Source organism: Melospiza melodia, chromosome 13, assembly GCF_035770615.1.
Source record: "Melospiza melodia melodia isolate bMelMel2 chromosome 13, bMelMel2.pri, whole genome shotgun sequence".
NCBI lineage: Eukaryota > Metazoa > Chordata > Aves > Passeriformes > Passerellidae > Melospiza > Melospiza melodia.
In genome coordinates this window covers 15,745,077-15,757,435 of record NC_086206.1, presented here as the reverse complement: position 1 = coordinate 15,757,435, position 12,359 = coordinate 15,745,077, and the positions used below count along the sequence as shown (strand labels likewise).

General features: G+C 62.1%; 3 protein-coding genes across 3 annotated transcripts; 2 read left to right on the top strand and 1 right to left on the bottom strand.

The window, feature by feature from the left end:
• Positions 1–85: 85 nt before the first annotated feature.
• EXOSC6 (exosome component 6) lies at positions 86–1,596 on the top strand. Its single transcript, XM_063167947.1, has one exon. It carries the CDS (start codon positions 101–103, stop codon positions 929–931), a length of 831 nt encoding a protein of 276 aa, XP_063024017.1. The 5' UTR covers positions 86–100; the 3' UTR covers positions 932–1,596.
• A 459-nt stretch (positions 1,597–2,055) lies between these two features.
• LOC134424285 (C-type lectin domain family 18 member A-like) lies at positions 2,056–6,801 on the bottom strand. The gene is made up of 12 exons (XM_063167945.1): positions 6,394–6,801; positions 5,618–5,709; positions 4,814–5,038; positions 4,651–4,748; positions 4,058–4,179; positions 3,859–3,966; positions 3,611–3,703; positions 3,380–3,486; positions 3,111–3,240; positions 2,937–3,033; positions 2,767–2,858; positions 2,056–2,623 (listed from the first exon to the last, which is right to left on the bottom strand). Exons 1-12 carry the CDS (start codon positions 6,491–6,493, stop codon positions 2,586–2,588), a joined length of 1,302 nt encoding a protein of 433 aa, XP_063024015.1. The 5' UTR covers positions 6,494–6,801; the 3' UTR covers positions 2,056–2,585.
• A 1,335-nt stretch (positions 6,802–8,136) lies between these two features.
• LOC134424286 (fibulin-7-like) lies at positions 8,137–12,120 on the top strand. Its single transcript, XM_063167946.1, has 8 exons — positions 8,137–8,357; positions 8,792–8,948; positions 9,112–9,282; positions 9,451–9,576; positions 9,732–9,854; positions 9,952–10,089; positions 10,179–10,317; positions 11,456–12,120. The coding sequence occupies exons 1-8, from the start codon at positions 8,289–8,291 to the stop codon at positions 11,814–11,816; spliced, it is 1,284 nt and encodes a 427-aa protein (XP_063024016.1). The 5' UTR covers positions 8,137–8,288; the 3' UTR covers positions 11,817–12,120.
• Positions 12,121–12,359: the final 239 nt, after the last annotated feature.

Here is a 12,359-nt window from a genome sequence, read left to right as displayed (position 1 = left end):
GACGGGATGGGGTGGGCTGGGCTCCCGCTGCCAGTCACGGCTTGTGCCCGCCTCCCGCTCGGGCCCGCCCCGCCTCCGCCCTCACGGCGTCCCGCCGACCATGCCGCTGGATCACCGCCGCCTGCGCGGCCCGGAGGAGTCGCAGCCGCCGGCGCTGTGGGCAGCGGCCGCGGCCGAGGATGAGGAGGGCGCGGGGGCGGCGGCGCGGGACCCGTGTGCCCTGCGGCCGCTGTTCGCGCGGGCCGGGCTGCTGAGCCAGGCGCAGGGCTCGGCCTACGTGGAGCTGGGCAGCGGCACCAAGGTGCTGTGCGCCGCCTGGGGCCCGCGGGAGGCGGCCGAGCCCGGCCCGGGCCGGCTGATCTGCGAGTTCCGCCGGGCGCCGTTCGCGGGGCGAGGGGCGCGGGGCCGGCCGGGCGCGGCGGCGGAGCGGGAGGCGGAGCGGGAGGCGGCGGCGGCGCTGCGGGAGGCGCTGGAGCCGGCGGTGCGGCTGGGCCGCTACCCGCGGGCCCGCCTGGCCGTCAGCGCGCTGCTGCTGCAGGACGGGGGCTCGGCGCTGGCCGCCGCCGTCAGCGCCGCCGCCCTGGCGCTGGCGGACGCGGGCGTGGAGATGTACGACCTGGCCGTGGGCTGCGCGCTGTGCCGGCCGCCCGCGCCCGCCGCCTCGTGGATGCTGCAGCCCGCCGAGCCCGAGGAGCGCCGCGCCGCCGCCCGCCTCACGCTGGCCCTGCTGCCCGCCCTCAACCAGGTGTCGGCCGTGCTGGGCGGCGGCCGGGGCGGCCCGCCCGAGGACTGGGCGCAAGCCCTGCGGCTCGGCCTCGACGGCTGCCACCGGCAGTACCCGGTGCTGCGACAGAGCCTGCTGCGGGCCGCACAGCGCCGCGATGCCGCCGCCGCTGCCACCGCCGCTGCCGCCGCCGCCACCAGTGCCTGAGTGCCCGTGAGACCTGAGTACCCCAGTCTGGGGATGAGGCATCTCCCAGAGGCCGCCCAAGCTGCTTTCAATGCTGCCGAACACCCCTGGAGCCTGCCTGATCCACACATCACTGTTGGGGATTAAAATAAGTTTATTTTTAGAATCTGAAAAGTTTATTAAGTTTAACTGTTACTCTTGGTGAACCTCCTGATCCATGCCTGAATCCGCTGGAGACTGGATGAGCCAACCTTTGCACTGCTGGAGAGCCAAGAACTGTGCCCAAGGACACAGGAGTCTGCACCCCCACACACTGCCTGAGCACCCCAGAGTGCACCTGAGAAGCCCTTGTGTTGCAGGAGACCATTCTCAAGTGGCACCACAGGACCCAAACAGCCTTGCACGCTGCTGAAGGCCCCCAAGAACAACCTCCATACTGCCTCAGCAGCCAGAGCCTGCCCGAGACCTCCATCCAAGCAATTGCTGGCACTCTAGGACCCCACATCTCCACCCAGGCTGAAACCCTCATTCCAAGCTCCTCACCATCTGTGCAAGCAGCACAGGCAGGAACCACACCATGGCATGGACTGCACATCCCTTGGACTTCTTGCCCAGACAGTGCTTCAGGGTGGCAAGTTGTGTTTTGTTGGTTTTTTCATAATAATAAATAGTATTTTTTCTGGCGAGTCTTCTGCCTGCAAGGGCCTCCTGGGGCCTCTGCCAGCCATGGGTAGGGGTGGAAGGATGTGCTTCTACAATTGGGGCCACTCCCTCTGCTCCCACTGTCCTTGAGGAGTTCAGGGGGAGCTGGGTGCTTCCTTGGAATCTGATTATTCCTGGGGATGGAGTGGAGCAGGTGGTGTTGTCTGCCAAGCTGCACCATGGTGGGCTTGCACCCAGCACAGGGGGTGCTGTGACTTGGGGCCATCCTGGCGCTGGAAGAAGCAGCTCTTGGCTAACACCATCTCTCCAAGGCAACTCCACGTGCTGAAGATGAGTTCAGCCAAGGCTGGCCTTGGCTCCAGCAACCCCAGAACCCACTCCAGAGATGAAACTGGAGCTTCCATCCAGTTTCATCAGGCAGGATGTGGATTGTGGCTAAGGAGAGTCTGGTTGGCTTAGGGGAGGAAAATGAGACAAATTGCTCTTCCCAAAGGAGAGAGGGTCTTTATTAATGACCAGGCAAATGATGAAGGACCAGGTGAGGGTGAAAAACCCACCAGGCTGGGGCATTCTCACCCAGGTCAGGACAATGGCTCAGAGCTGAGGCTGGTCCTCCCTGAGCTATGCCAAGGTCTGCACCCCCAAAGAGCCCCCTTGGCCCCTCGTAACACTGAGACCACAGTCCAGACACAGCCCAGCTGCCACTTTTGGAGGAGGATGCTTTTGTACCTGGCTGTTGCAAGGGATGTCTCCTGCCCAGGGTGTTGCAGACTGATAGTGGCAGAGGAAGGTGAAGGGCAGAAGAAGATGCTGTGTCAGGGATGCTAAGGTACAGCACACCCCTTCCTGCCAGGTCCCAGTGCCATGGGTGCCCTCGGCCCCTCACTCCCTGCACAAGTGAGCTGTGCAGAGATCCTCCTGAGCCACGCTGGGCTTTGCACAGCACCAGGCTCCTCCTGAGCCCCAGGATCAGCACAGCAGCCAGCGCTGGCCAGTTCCCAGGGCTGCCAGCTCAGGGGTCCCGCTGCCACAGGGCGATGTGTTCCTGGGCTGCAATGGCAAGTGTAGAGTCAGTGCCTCCCACCCCAGGAGAGACACAGAGGTCTGGGCAGGGCTGGCAACAAGGGACAGACACAGCAGAGCAGAGGATTGGCACCTCCAGCGCCCAGGAGGGCTCCCAGCCTCTCACTCACCGAACTGGCAGATGTACCGGTTTCGGGTCTTGCAGCGCTGGTCGTTCCAGTTGAAGGCAGCTGACGCTTGCATCTCCACACAGTTCCCAAACCTGTGTCCCACCAGGATGGTGCTGAAGCCAGCCAGCAGTGACACCATGCAGAGTTTGGTGTCCTCTAGATCCACTTACCCCTGGTTGTCCGGCTGGCCGAAAGCAAAGCTGGTGAACAAGGATGGCTCACCCACATCCCAGCGGAAGGAAGCCTTGGATGTCTTGTAGGTGAGACCTGGGGGGGCAGGACCTGGGTTAGCATGGCTGCCAGCATCCCAGGCACTCTGCACCCTGCCTACTGCTGTCTCTCACCAATCCAGAAGTTTCCAGTCTCAAAATCAGTGTCTGTCACCCTGTTGCCCATCTCCAAGCGGCTGAGGTAGAAAGCCAGGATGTCCTGAACCTTCTGGTTTCTTATCTGGGCCAGCATTGCTCCTTTCTCCTGTGGGGAAGGAAGTAGGTCTGCCCCATCTGCATGGCCCAGCATTGCTCCAAGCAGAGGAGAGATGTCCAGGGGCTCTGCCACCATGGGTGTCACTTTTCAGCTGCCCAGAGATGCTCGGAGCACCCCAGGAGTTCACCTGGCATTTAATTTTGGCTCCATAGTAGGTGTCGGCTTCAGGGGACACCATGAAGCAGTCGCTGTCTATCCGCACGTCACAGGCATGGAAGGGGAAATGGATCTTTGCTGGGGACACAGGCAGGAGGAGGTGGGTCCTTGTGCCAGCAGAGATGGACCCACAGAGGACCCTTTGCCCCACTTTGGGGTGCCCTGCCTGTGGATCACAGCAGTGCAGGGGGCACAGACTCACTGCCGCACTCAGCTCCTCCGTATCCCGGGTCGCAGAGGCAGGAGCACTCCTCCTTCCTGAACCTCCCGTGGAGGCACTGCCCGCTGCACCTCACTGTGGGCACAGCACTGCGTCAGCTGCCAGGGGCCTCAGCTGGCCGTGCCCCCTGTGCTGCCCACACTGCACCAGCTGTGCCCATGTATGCCCTGCACCAACCCTGCACCCGCAGCCACGCACAAGGCTCTGAAGGCTGCACGGTGCCCTCTCACCTTGGCAGTATCTGCCCGTGTAGCCGGGGGGACAGGTGCACTGGCAGCTGCTCATGTCGAGGCGCCCGCTGTTCCTGCAGCTCATGCGACAGGGGTTCCTGGGCACCTCTGGGAACACCAGAGTGACACTGGGGCATCAGGAGGGGTGGAGGCAGCACCACCAGGGTCATGCAGAGGCCATGCCGACAGGGGGACTCACCGCAGAGCCCGCCGCTGTGGTCCCAGGACTTGAAACAGCCGGAGAGGCCAGCGGTGCAGAGGGAGCACCAGGGTCCCTGCTTGTAGGGCAGGATGGGCATCCCGGCCACCTCCCAGTTGCCCCTGGCCCCACAGACAGATGGAGGAAGATGCCCCACCCACCCGGGCAGGCCACACCCCCTTCTGGGGCAAGCCCGCACCCACCTTGCAAAGCCACACCCATCCCTAAATCACCGCCCTGCTTTCGTTCCCCAGCCCCATCCACTTCCAGCACTCGCTCCAATCCACAGCACACAACCCGGCCCAGAACATCCAAACCCTCCCTCTTCTAAAACACGGCTCTATTTGCATTTTCAAGCCCCACCCACATCACCCAGCCCCACCCACTTCCGTGCACAGCCCCACCCATCACTGGGACAAGCTCCCCATCCCCTGCCGCGCATCCCATAGGTCAGCTCATGCCCCGCCCTGGTTGAGACTCCACCCATAGCGCTAAGCTACGCCCCTCTCAGCCCCACCCAACCGCACCCACCACGCCCCGGCCCCACCCTCTCAGCCCCACCCACCACGCCCCGGCCCCACCACAGCCCTTACCCCGGTGAGTAGGCGCACACGAAGGCCTCGCTGGGGCCGTGGGGGCCGGGGCAGCGGTGCCGGCCGCAGCCCAGCTGCCCCGCTGTGGCCCACACCAGCTGTGGGAGAGCGTTTGTCACGGGGGTCCGGTCCCCAGCAGCCCCCCCGTGCCCCTCATGCCCACCTGGGTGTAGTGGCGGCAGGTGGCGTTGCCGGCGCAGCGCCCCGTCCTGTAGTCATAGCGCTGTCCCTCGGCGAACCAGAGCTCCAGCACGGCCCCGAAGCCGCCCGCGCCCGCCGGCAGCAGCAGCTCGCTCCAGCCCAGCTGCGGGGCTGGCGCCGGAGCGGGGCCCTGCAGGCAGCTGGCTGCCCGAGCCCCCGCCCGCCGCCCCAGCTCCTCGCTCCACTCCTGCGGGATGAGCATGAGGCACCCAGGGAACAGCCCCAGGGGGCGTGGGGACGACCGAGATGGTCAGTCCGGGAGGTGACTGGGGGACATCAGAGGGTCGACAATGGGCAATGCTGCAAGGGACCCCTAGAGACCTGTCCTGCCCGTGGTGTGGATGGCTGGGGGGTGATAGAGGGACATTTAGGGCCACCACAGGACATGGGAGATACCCCTAGGGACCAGCCCTGCCTTTGGTGTGTTCAGGTGTGAGGTGGTCGGGGAATATCAAGGGCCATGATGGGGGACCCCACAAAGGACTCCAAAGAGCCCTGCTGTGTCCTTGGGTGATTAGGAGGCATTAGAGGGACATGGGGGACATCAAAAGGCACTCAAGGGATCAGCCCTACTTTCAGTGTGCCCTGGATGTGGCAGTGACATGCTCTTCCCCAGGGGCCCCACAGCAGCCAGCTCTTCTGCTTCATTAGCGTGTTAGCAAACTACTGTGTGTGTCACCCATGGGCTGCCCACCTCCCTGGGCATGGACAAGAAGGTGGATGTGACATCGAAGGTGGGGGACATGGGACCTGCAAGGGGGCTCACCAGCTTCTGCATGTTGGCAGCAGGGGGCTGCACTTTGCTCCTCAACTTGTTGTGCAGTGAGAGCACCAGGAAGGTCTCCTTCGTGCTGAGAGCTGGGGGGGACAGCAGGGGATGGGGCAGGGACCGAGGGGGCTGAGAGGTACAAGCGCCCTCCCCGTATCCCTGGCTGAGGCCGGACCCTTCAGGGAGCCGTGGGAATTCCCCCGAAGGGTCCGACCGCAGCCGGGGATACCGGGAAGGCACCCGGGTCTCCATGGAGACTTGAGGGGAGAGAAGAAAGAGCTTTTGGGCTGGGAGCACAAAAGGGGCAAGGGGACGAGGGGGGGCAGCCTGCTGGGCCCCCGTCTCACACGGGTGGGCTGAGACTGCCAGGAATGTGCCCCTCTGCCCCCCCGCCTCTGTCCTGCCAGGATCCAGACCCCACTGGGCAAGACCCATCACTAGCCCCCATCACCAGCTGCAGGACCCCCAGCCCCATTCCACAGCAGGCTCCATCGCATTCCCAGCCACCGAGCCCCCTGCTTCCATTGCAACACCAGCCCCAGAGCCCCCCAACTCCATCCCATCACCAAGTCCATGCCCCTCCTCCCAGTCCCGTTCCATCCCCAGCCTCTATCACCCACCAAGCCCCCCATTGCCATCCCTGGGGGCCCATCACCCACCCAGTCCCCCACACACTGGTCTGTCCCAAGGGGACGGTGCTCATGGCACACTCATCCCCCAAACCCGCTGCCTCCCAGCCCAGCTGCCGGAGAGGCAGCCCCTCCACCAGTTACCTCCCGGAGCCAGCGGGGACAACTTTTCTGGAGCATCCGATCTCGTCTCACCCACCCTCCACACCAGGAGGCTGCAAACCAGCAGGACCAGGAGCTTCATGTATGTCCCGGGATGTGGGGAGCGGACCCCAATCTCCGGAGGGAGGGCTGGGGAGAGCCGAGCGGCCCCGCAGCAGCCCCGGCTCTGGGGCGAGCTCGGCCGTGCGCTCCTGCGCGCGTGTGTGTGTCTGGTTGCAGGATTTGATCCTATTCAGGACTCCAGACAGGCACCGCTGGGCAGCGGGAACAAAAGCTTGACGGGTGAGTAATGGCTCTGTCAAAACAGTTGCTCGCTGGAGCGAATGTGGCAGACAACTCCCGGGGCCCCGGGCTGCAGCCCCGCCGGGATGTCCCGCAGCGGGGTCAGCCCTCCGTGCTCTGCCCCGGCCCCTCTGCCCAGCCCGGGTCGGGCTGGGAAGGCAGCAGGAGCAGGGGTCGCTACCGGCGCCCACTTTGGGACACTGGGAGACTGGAAGCCAAGGGGCTGGGGCAGCAAGGGGGCCCCTGCTGCCAGCCTCCCTCCTGCCCCATGAATTAAACATGCCGGGGAGGTAACACACACCGTGCAGGCACGAAGCCAAATACCCGCTCCGGAGAGCTGGGCAGCGTGGTTACAGGGTGGGAGGATGTGAGAGCCGGGGGCCGGCGGTGGGAGAGGTGCTGGGCACAAGGGGGCCGTGTGTCGGTGGGCACCTGGAGTCTAGCAGGGGTCCCACAGCCCAAGCTGCTCAGGGGGCTCAACAGCACCATGAGAACTCTGCACCAGCACAGGGCTGGCAGAACCCATGGCAGGTGCTCCCCGGGCACAGGGCAGAGGTGAGGGCTTCAGACATCCTTGCTCAGGATTCTGCAATGCCACAGGCAGGAGAGACTGGGAGCATCCTACGCACCAGCTGTCAGGGCTGAGCTGGGTGTCAGCATAAACCCAGCTGTAAATGCTTCAGTTCCCTCAGCCTGAGTCTAAACCTGACCCAGGCCTGAACCCTGACACTAACGCCAACCCCAACTCTCATACAAACCCTCTTGCTAATATGGGTCTGAATTCTTGGCACTGATCCTAACACTAACATTAACCCTAACAAAAACCCCTAACTTTAGCCCTAACAGTTACTTTAATGCTAATCAAAACATTGAATTTAATGCTGACTCCAAACCTAATGCTAATCCTAACCCCAACTCTAATCCTAACCCTAATCCTAACCTCATCCCTAGCCCTAATGCTGACTCTAACATTAACCCTCACCCTTTTGGGTTAATGCGGACCATAACATCAACTGCACCCCAGCTCCAGGCTGCAGCAGCACCCTGGGGTTCCCCTCTGAACTGCAGCCAGGGCTGAGCTCCCCCCAGCAAAGCTGTGAGTCTGCAGTATTCCCAGGCTCCCCTTCTCAGTAGCCTCAGCCCCACCAGTGAGCAGAACCCCTGCACAGATCCCAAAGTCATCTTTTCTCCCAGGAGATTTTCCCAGGCTTAGCTGGTGCACGGGATTAGCCTCATCCTGCATCTCTGCGTGCTAGGGAGCCCCAGAGGCAGGACTGGCCGTGTGGTGAGCCCGGCACCGCCGGTACCACCGTGAGTGCCGTGACAGCCACCGCCTGGCCCCGATATCTGCTGGCCTGGGACATGAAAGGCCCCAAAGCCTCTGATGTGCAGAGAGGGAAAGGAACGGAAGGGAAGGGAAGGGAGAGGCTAGAGCCAGTGCCAAGGGGAAACTTTCCTACAGCTCGGCCTCAGACAGGGGAAAAACCAACAAACACATGGGCACAGGCTGCGGATAAATCCCTGCGAGTGCAGGAGTGCGGCTGCAAGCAGAGACGGACTGCCAGCGTCTTGCCCCTGTTGTCAGCCCCAGCGTGATGCTCCTCATCCCACTGCCAGCCTGGCTGGCCCTGGGCATCCTGCAGCTGCCCCTCAGCAGCACCCAGGTAAGGATCTGCATTCCCTCCCCTCCAGCCCCCCAGCATACCTCCCTCTCTGGGCTGCTCAGCACCCACCTCTCACACCCCAGCACCCTGGAGTGGGGGGTACAGCACAGCCACGGCACCTGTGGAGCTGCCAGGGCCAGGGGGTGGTCATGGGGCTTTTCCCCTGCAGCAGTGAAATGATGTTAAATGCACTCAGGGCATGCAGCTTCTCCACAGCATCCAAGTGCCAGAGCAGGACCGGGAGGTGGGGGCTGAGGCTGGAGCAGACACAGAAGCCAGGGTCAGACCCCAGCCAGGATGGGAAGGGGCTCTGTCTAGGGAAGGACATCCAAACCAACCCCAAAGATGCTACCTGCTCTGAAGGGTCCTCCCAGGCTGTGGCAGGGTGGCAGGGGAACTCAGCAGATGACTGAGGTGTGTCCACGACCCCCCAGGAGTGCCTGAACCGGCAGCAGGCACTCAGCGTGGTGCGGCAGATGCAGAAGCTGCTGGTGGCACAGGAGGCCGCCCACCTGCAGGGCACCCGTGGGCTCCGGCACCAGCTCTCCATCCTCCAGAGCCACCTCCAGAGAGCGGCCACCAAACACAACGGTAACCCTCACTGGTCAGCCCCACAGGTGACATCCCCTCGGGGCCAGTTCTGATCCCTGGCTCCACACAAACAGCCTGGGCAAGGGACCCTCAGCTCCCTGTCAGGCTGGGGTTGGCTCCAGGCTGGCAGTGCCCATCCCTACCCATGTCTGTCTGTCCACAGAGATCTGCCCACAGCTGGCAGTGCCCCTGAATGGACGGATGCTGGGCCGGAGCCTGCGTGTGGGCCACGAGGTTCACTTCATCTGTGACGCCGGATTCCGGCTGGTGGGCTCAGAGACGCGCGCCTGCCGGCACAACCGCACGTGGAGCGGCACCCAGCCCTTCTGCAGAAGTGAAGTGCAGTGGGATTGGGGTGCCATGGGCTCTGCCCTCCCAACGGGCTCCTCTGTCACCCTGAGCTGTGGGGTTCCACTGCTCTGCTCAGAGGCTGTGGCAATGGGCACCGGGATTGGGCAAGGGTGCACCTCTCCAGCTGATGCTCATGAGCTCCTTTCCCTAGGTATTGATGACTGCTCCAGCAACCCCTGTGCCAACAGCGGGACCTGCGTGGATGGCAACCAGAGCTACACGTGCCTCTGCCCCCCCGGCTGGTCAGGCCCCAGCTGCCAGAGCCCCATCTACTCCTGTAGGTGCCTGGGTTTGGGCTGCAGAGGATGGGGATTCTAATGGGGACAGTATTTGGCCATGCTGTGCCTGTCTCCCCCTTCCCTGGCAGCCCCCTGGTACCTTGGCCCCCACCATCTCCCCATGCCGCAGCGTGACACCTGCTGTCCCCTGCAGACTGGGTGACACTGAGCAACACCTCCTTCAGCCGCCAGCCCCGCTGTGCCGAGGGCCGCTCGGGCTCCCGGCGCTGCAGCTGTGACACCGGCTTCCAGCTGCAGCCTGGCGGTGTGTGCCAAGGTAAAAGGGGGGTGATGATGATGAGATGATGGAGGGTGGGGAACCAAGGCTTGGTGGCAATGGGACCTCTGGGCATTCCCCACTTTGTGCACCCTAGATGTGGATGAATGCCAGCTCTACCAGTCCAGCCCTCAGACGCAGATTTGCCTCCATGACTGCCTCAACCTCCCAGGCTCCTACCGCTGCCTCTGCCCCCCTGGGTATCTGCTCCACGCTGACCGCAATGCCTGTGAGGGTAAGAACCAAGGGTGCAGGGCAGGGAGCCTCCCACGGGAAGAGAGGTGCAGTGGGGACAGCCCCACTCACCCCGTGTCACCACCACAGATGTGAATGAGTGCACTGGGAAGCAGCACAACTGCAGCCAGGGCGACCTCTGCATCAACACCTTCGGGGGCCACCGCTGTGTGCGCCCCAAGTGCCCCCCGCCACGCCACAACACCAGCTATGTCAAGACCTCTGCCTTGTGAGTACCCTGCTGTGCGTGGCTCGGGCTTTGTCGTGCCCTGTCCCAGGGTGATGGGTCCTGTTGTGGGCTGGGGGCTGTCTTGTGTCACCCAGGGGCAGCAGGGAGAGTAGCAGACATCACTGGTGGCACATTGCCACATGGGGTGCTCAGGTGTGCTTGACATGTTCTCTGATGGTTTTGGGATGCTGGGGGTGCAGGTGGGAGCACCCTAATACGTGGTGGCTTTATTCAGGATCCTGGCCCCTCTCAGAGTCCCAGCCTGGGGGGAATGATGCTGATTTTCCTCTACTGCACATCCATGTGGTGCCATCAGCTGCCTTTCAGCATTCCCAGACATCCTACTCTTCAGCTTAAATTGCTTTGTGTCACCAAATAGAGGAGCATCCCTGATCCTGACAGATTCCTCTTCCGGAGGCACATCTGGCTCCATCCTTGGTCTTCAGCTGGGACTGTGATACCCCCCCAGTCCCTCAGAGTGTCACCCAGAGCTGTGTCCCTGCAAGCCACAGTATTTGCCTGGCAGAAACAGGGATGAGGCAGAGATCTGATGATGGGCACACCTGGATGTGGCTGTCTTGGGTTGCTCTGTCACAGGACCAACATCAGGGCTGGAAGTGCTGCCTGTGGCATGGACTGGGCTTGTGTGCGAGGATGAGGGCAGCACCCTGAGTAGAGTGGGTATTTTTTCCCCTGACGAGGGGAGAGAATGATGCATCTGACTCCATCTTATCAGAAGGCTAATTAATTACTTTATTATACTATATTATTCTATATTATATTACATTGTATTACTTTACATCTAAACTGAATCTGCTAAGCACTTCACTGCACTGAATCTTGTGGCTGTCAGCCGACAGTCCTGACACACACACACACACACGCTTGGCCCTGATAGGCCAAGGAAACAAAACACCATCACTTTGGGTAAACAATCTCCATATTGCATTCTACTTTTGCACAAACACAGGCGCACCAAATGAGATAAGAATTGTTTTGATCATTCTCTGAGGCTCAGAGAATGTGAATCCCAGAATTTTCTTGGGAAGATTGCCTTGCTTTTCTCTGTGAGGACAAACGTTGCTACGCTGAGAGCCAAACCACGGCACTGAGCGGCGGCACCCTTCTCTCCTGGCAGCCAGTGCGAGCGGAACCCCTGCCCCATGGACAGCCGAGCCTGCCAGCTGGCTGCCAGCTCCATCTCCTTCCACTACCTGCCGCTGCAGGCCAACCGCACGGCGCCCCGTGTCCTGTTCAGGATGTCCACCACGCGCTCGCTGGGGGACAGCCTGCGCTTCGCCATCGCGGGCGGCCACGGCCGCGGCGTCTTCGCCGTGCGGCGCTCGGACCGGCACACGGGAGAGCTGCTGCTCACCAGCCCCGTGGCGGGGCCGGCCACGCTGGAGGTGGAGGTGGAAATGAGCGAGTTCTCCCACAAGGTCCTCCTGGGCAAGCACATCTTCAAGGTCACGGCCTTTGTGTCCCCATATGTGTTTTGATTGCCTTTGAAGGCAGGTGTGGGCCTCTCCTGAGGAGGAATGGAGCAAGCTCAGCTCAGTGGTCGCAGATTTTGTCCCATTGGAGATATCACTCTGCCATAAAGCTTTCTCATAGCCATCACAGCAAAAACTGTGTCCCTATAGGAAAAACCCCACTGCCAATGGAGGGATCGGCCTGGGGGTGCCTGCCTCTGCCAGCCCCCCTTCCTCTCTGCCCACGTGGCATGCAGAGGGGAAAGACAGAGTGAGCCAACAGCACTTGGCACACATATTCAGCTTCTTATATCTTGTAATCTCTAATAAAAGAAATGTGGCTGTAGGAAGGGTGTGCTCCTTGCTCTGTTTTGTCCTCCTGATGCAAGGCTCCTGGAGACAGCTGGTGGCTGTGCTAATGGCAGGGTCACCTCACAGAGCTTGGGGTGAGCTACCAGTAGAGCTACCAAGCCCATACAGGGTCCATGCCCCTCCCAGCACTGCTGTTCCTGGGGCCACGCTGAAGAGTCCACTAGCATAAAAATGGCAGATGGGCTGAGCAGAGAATCA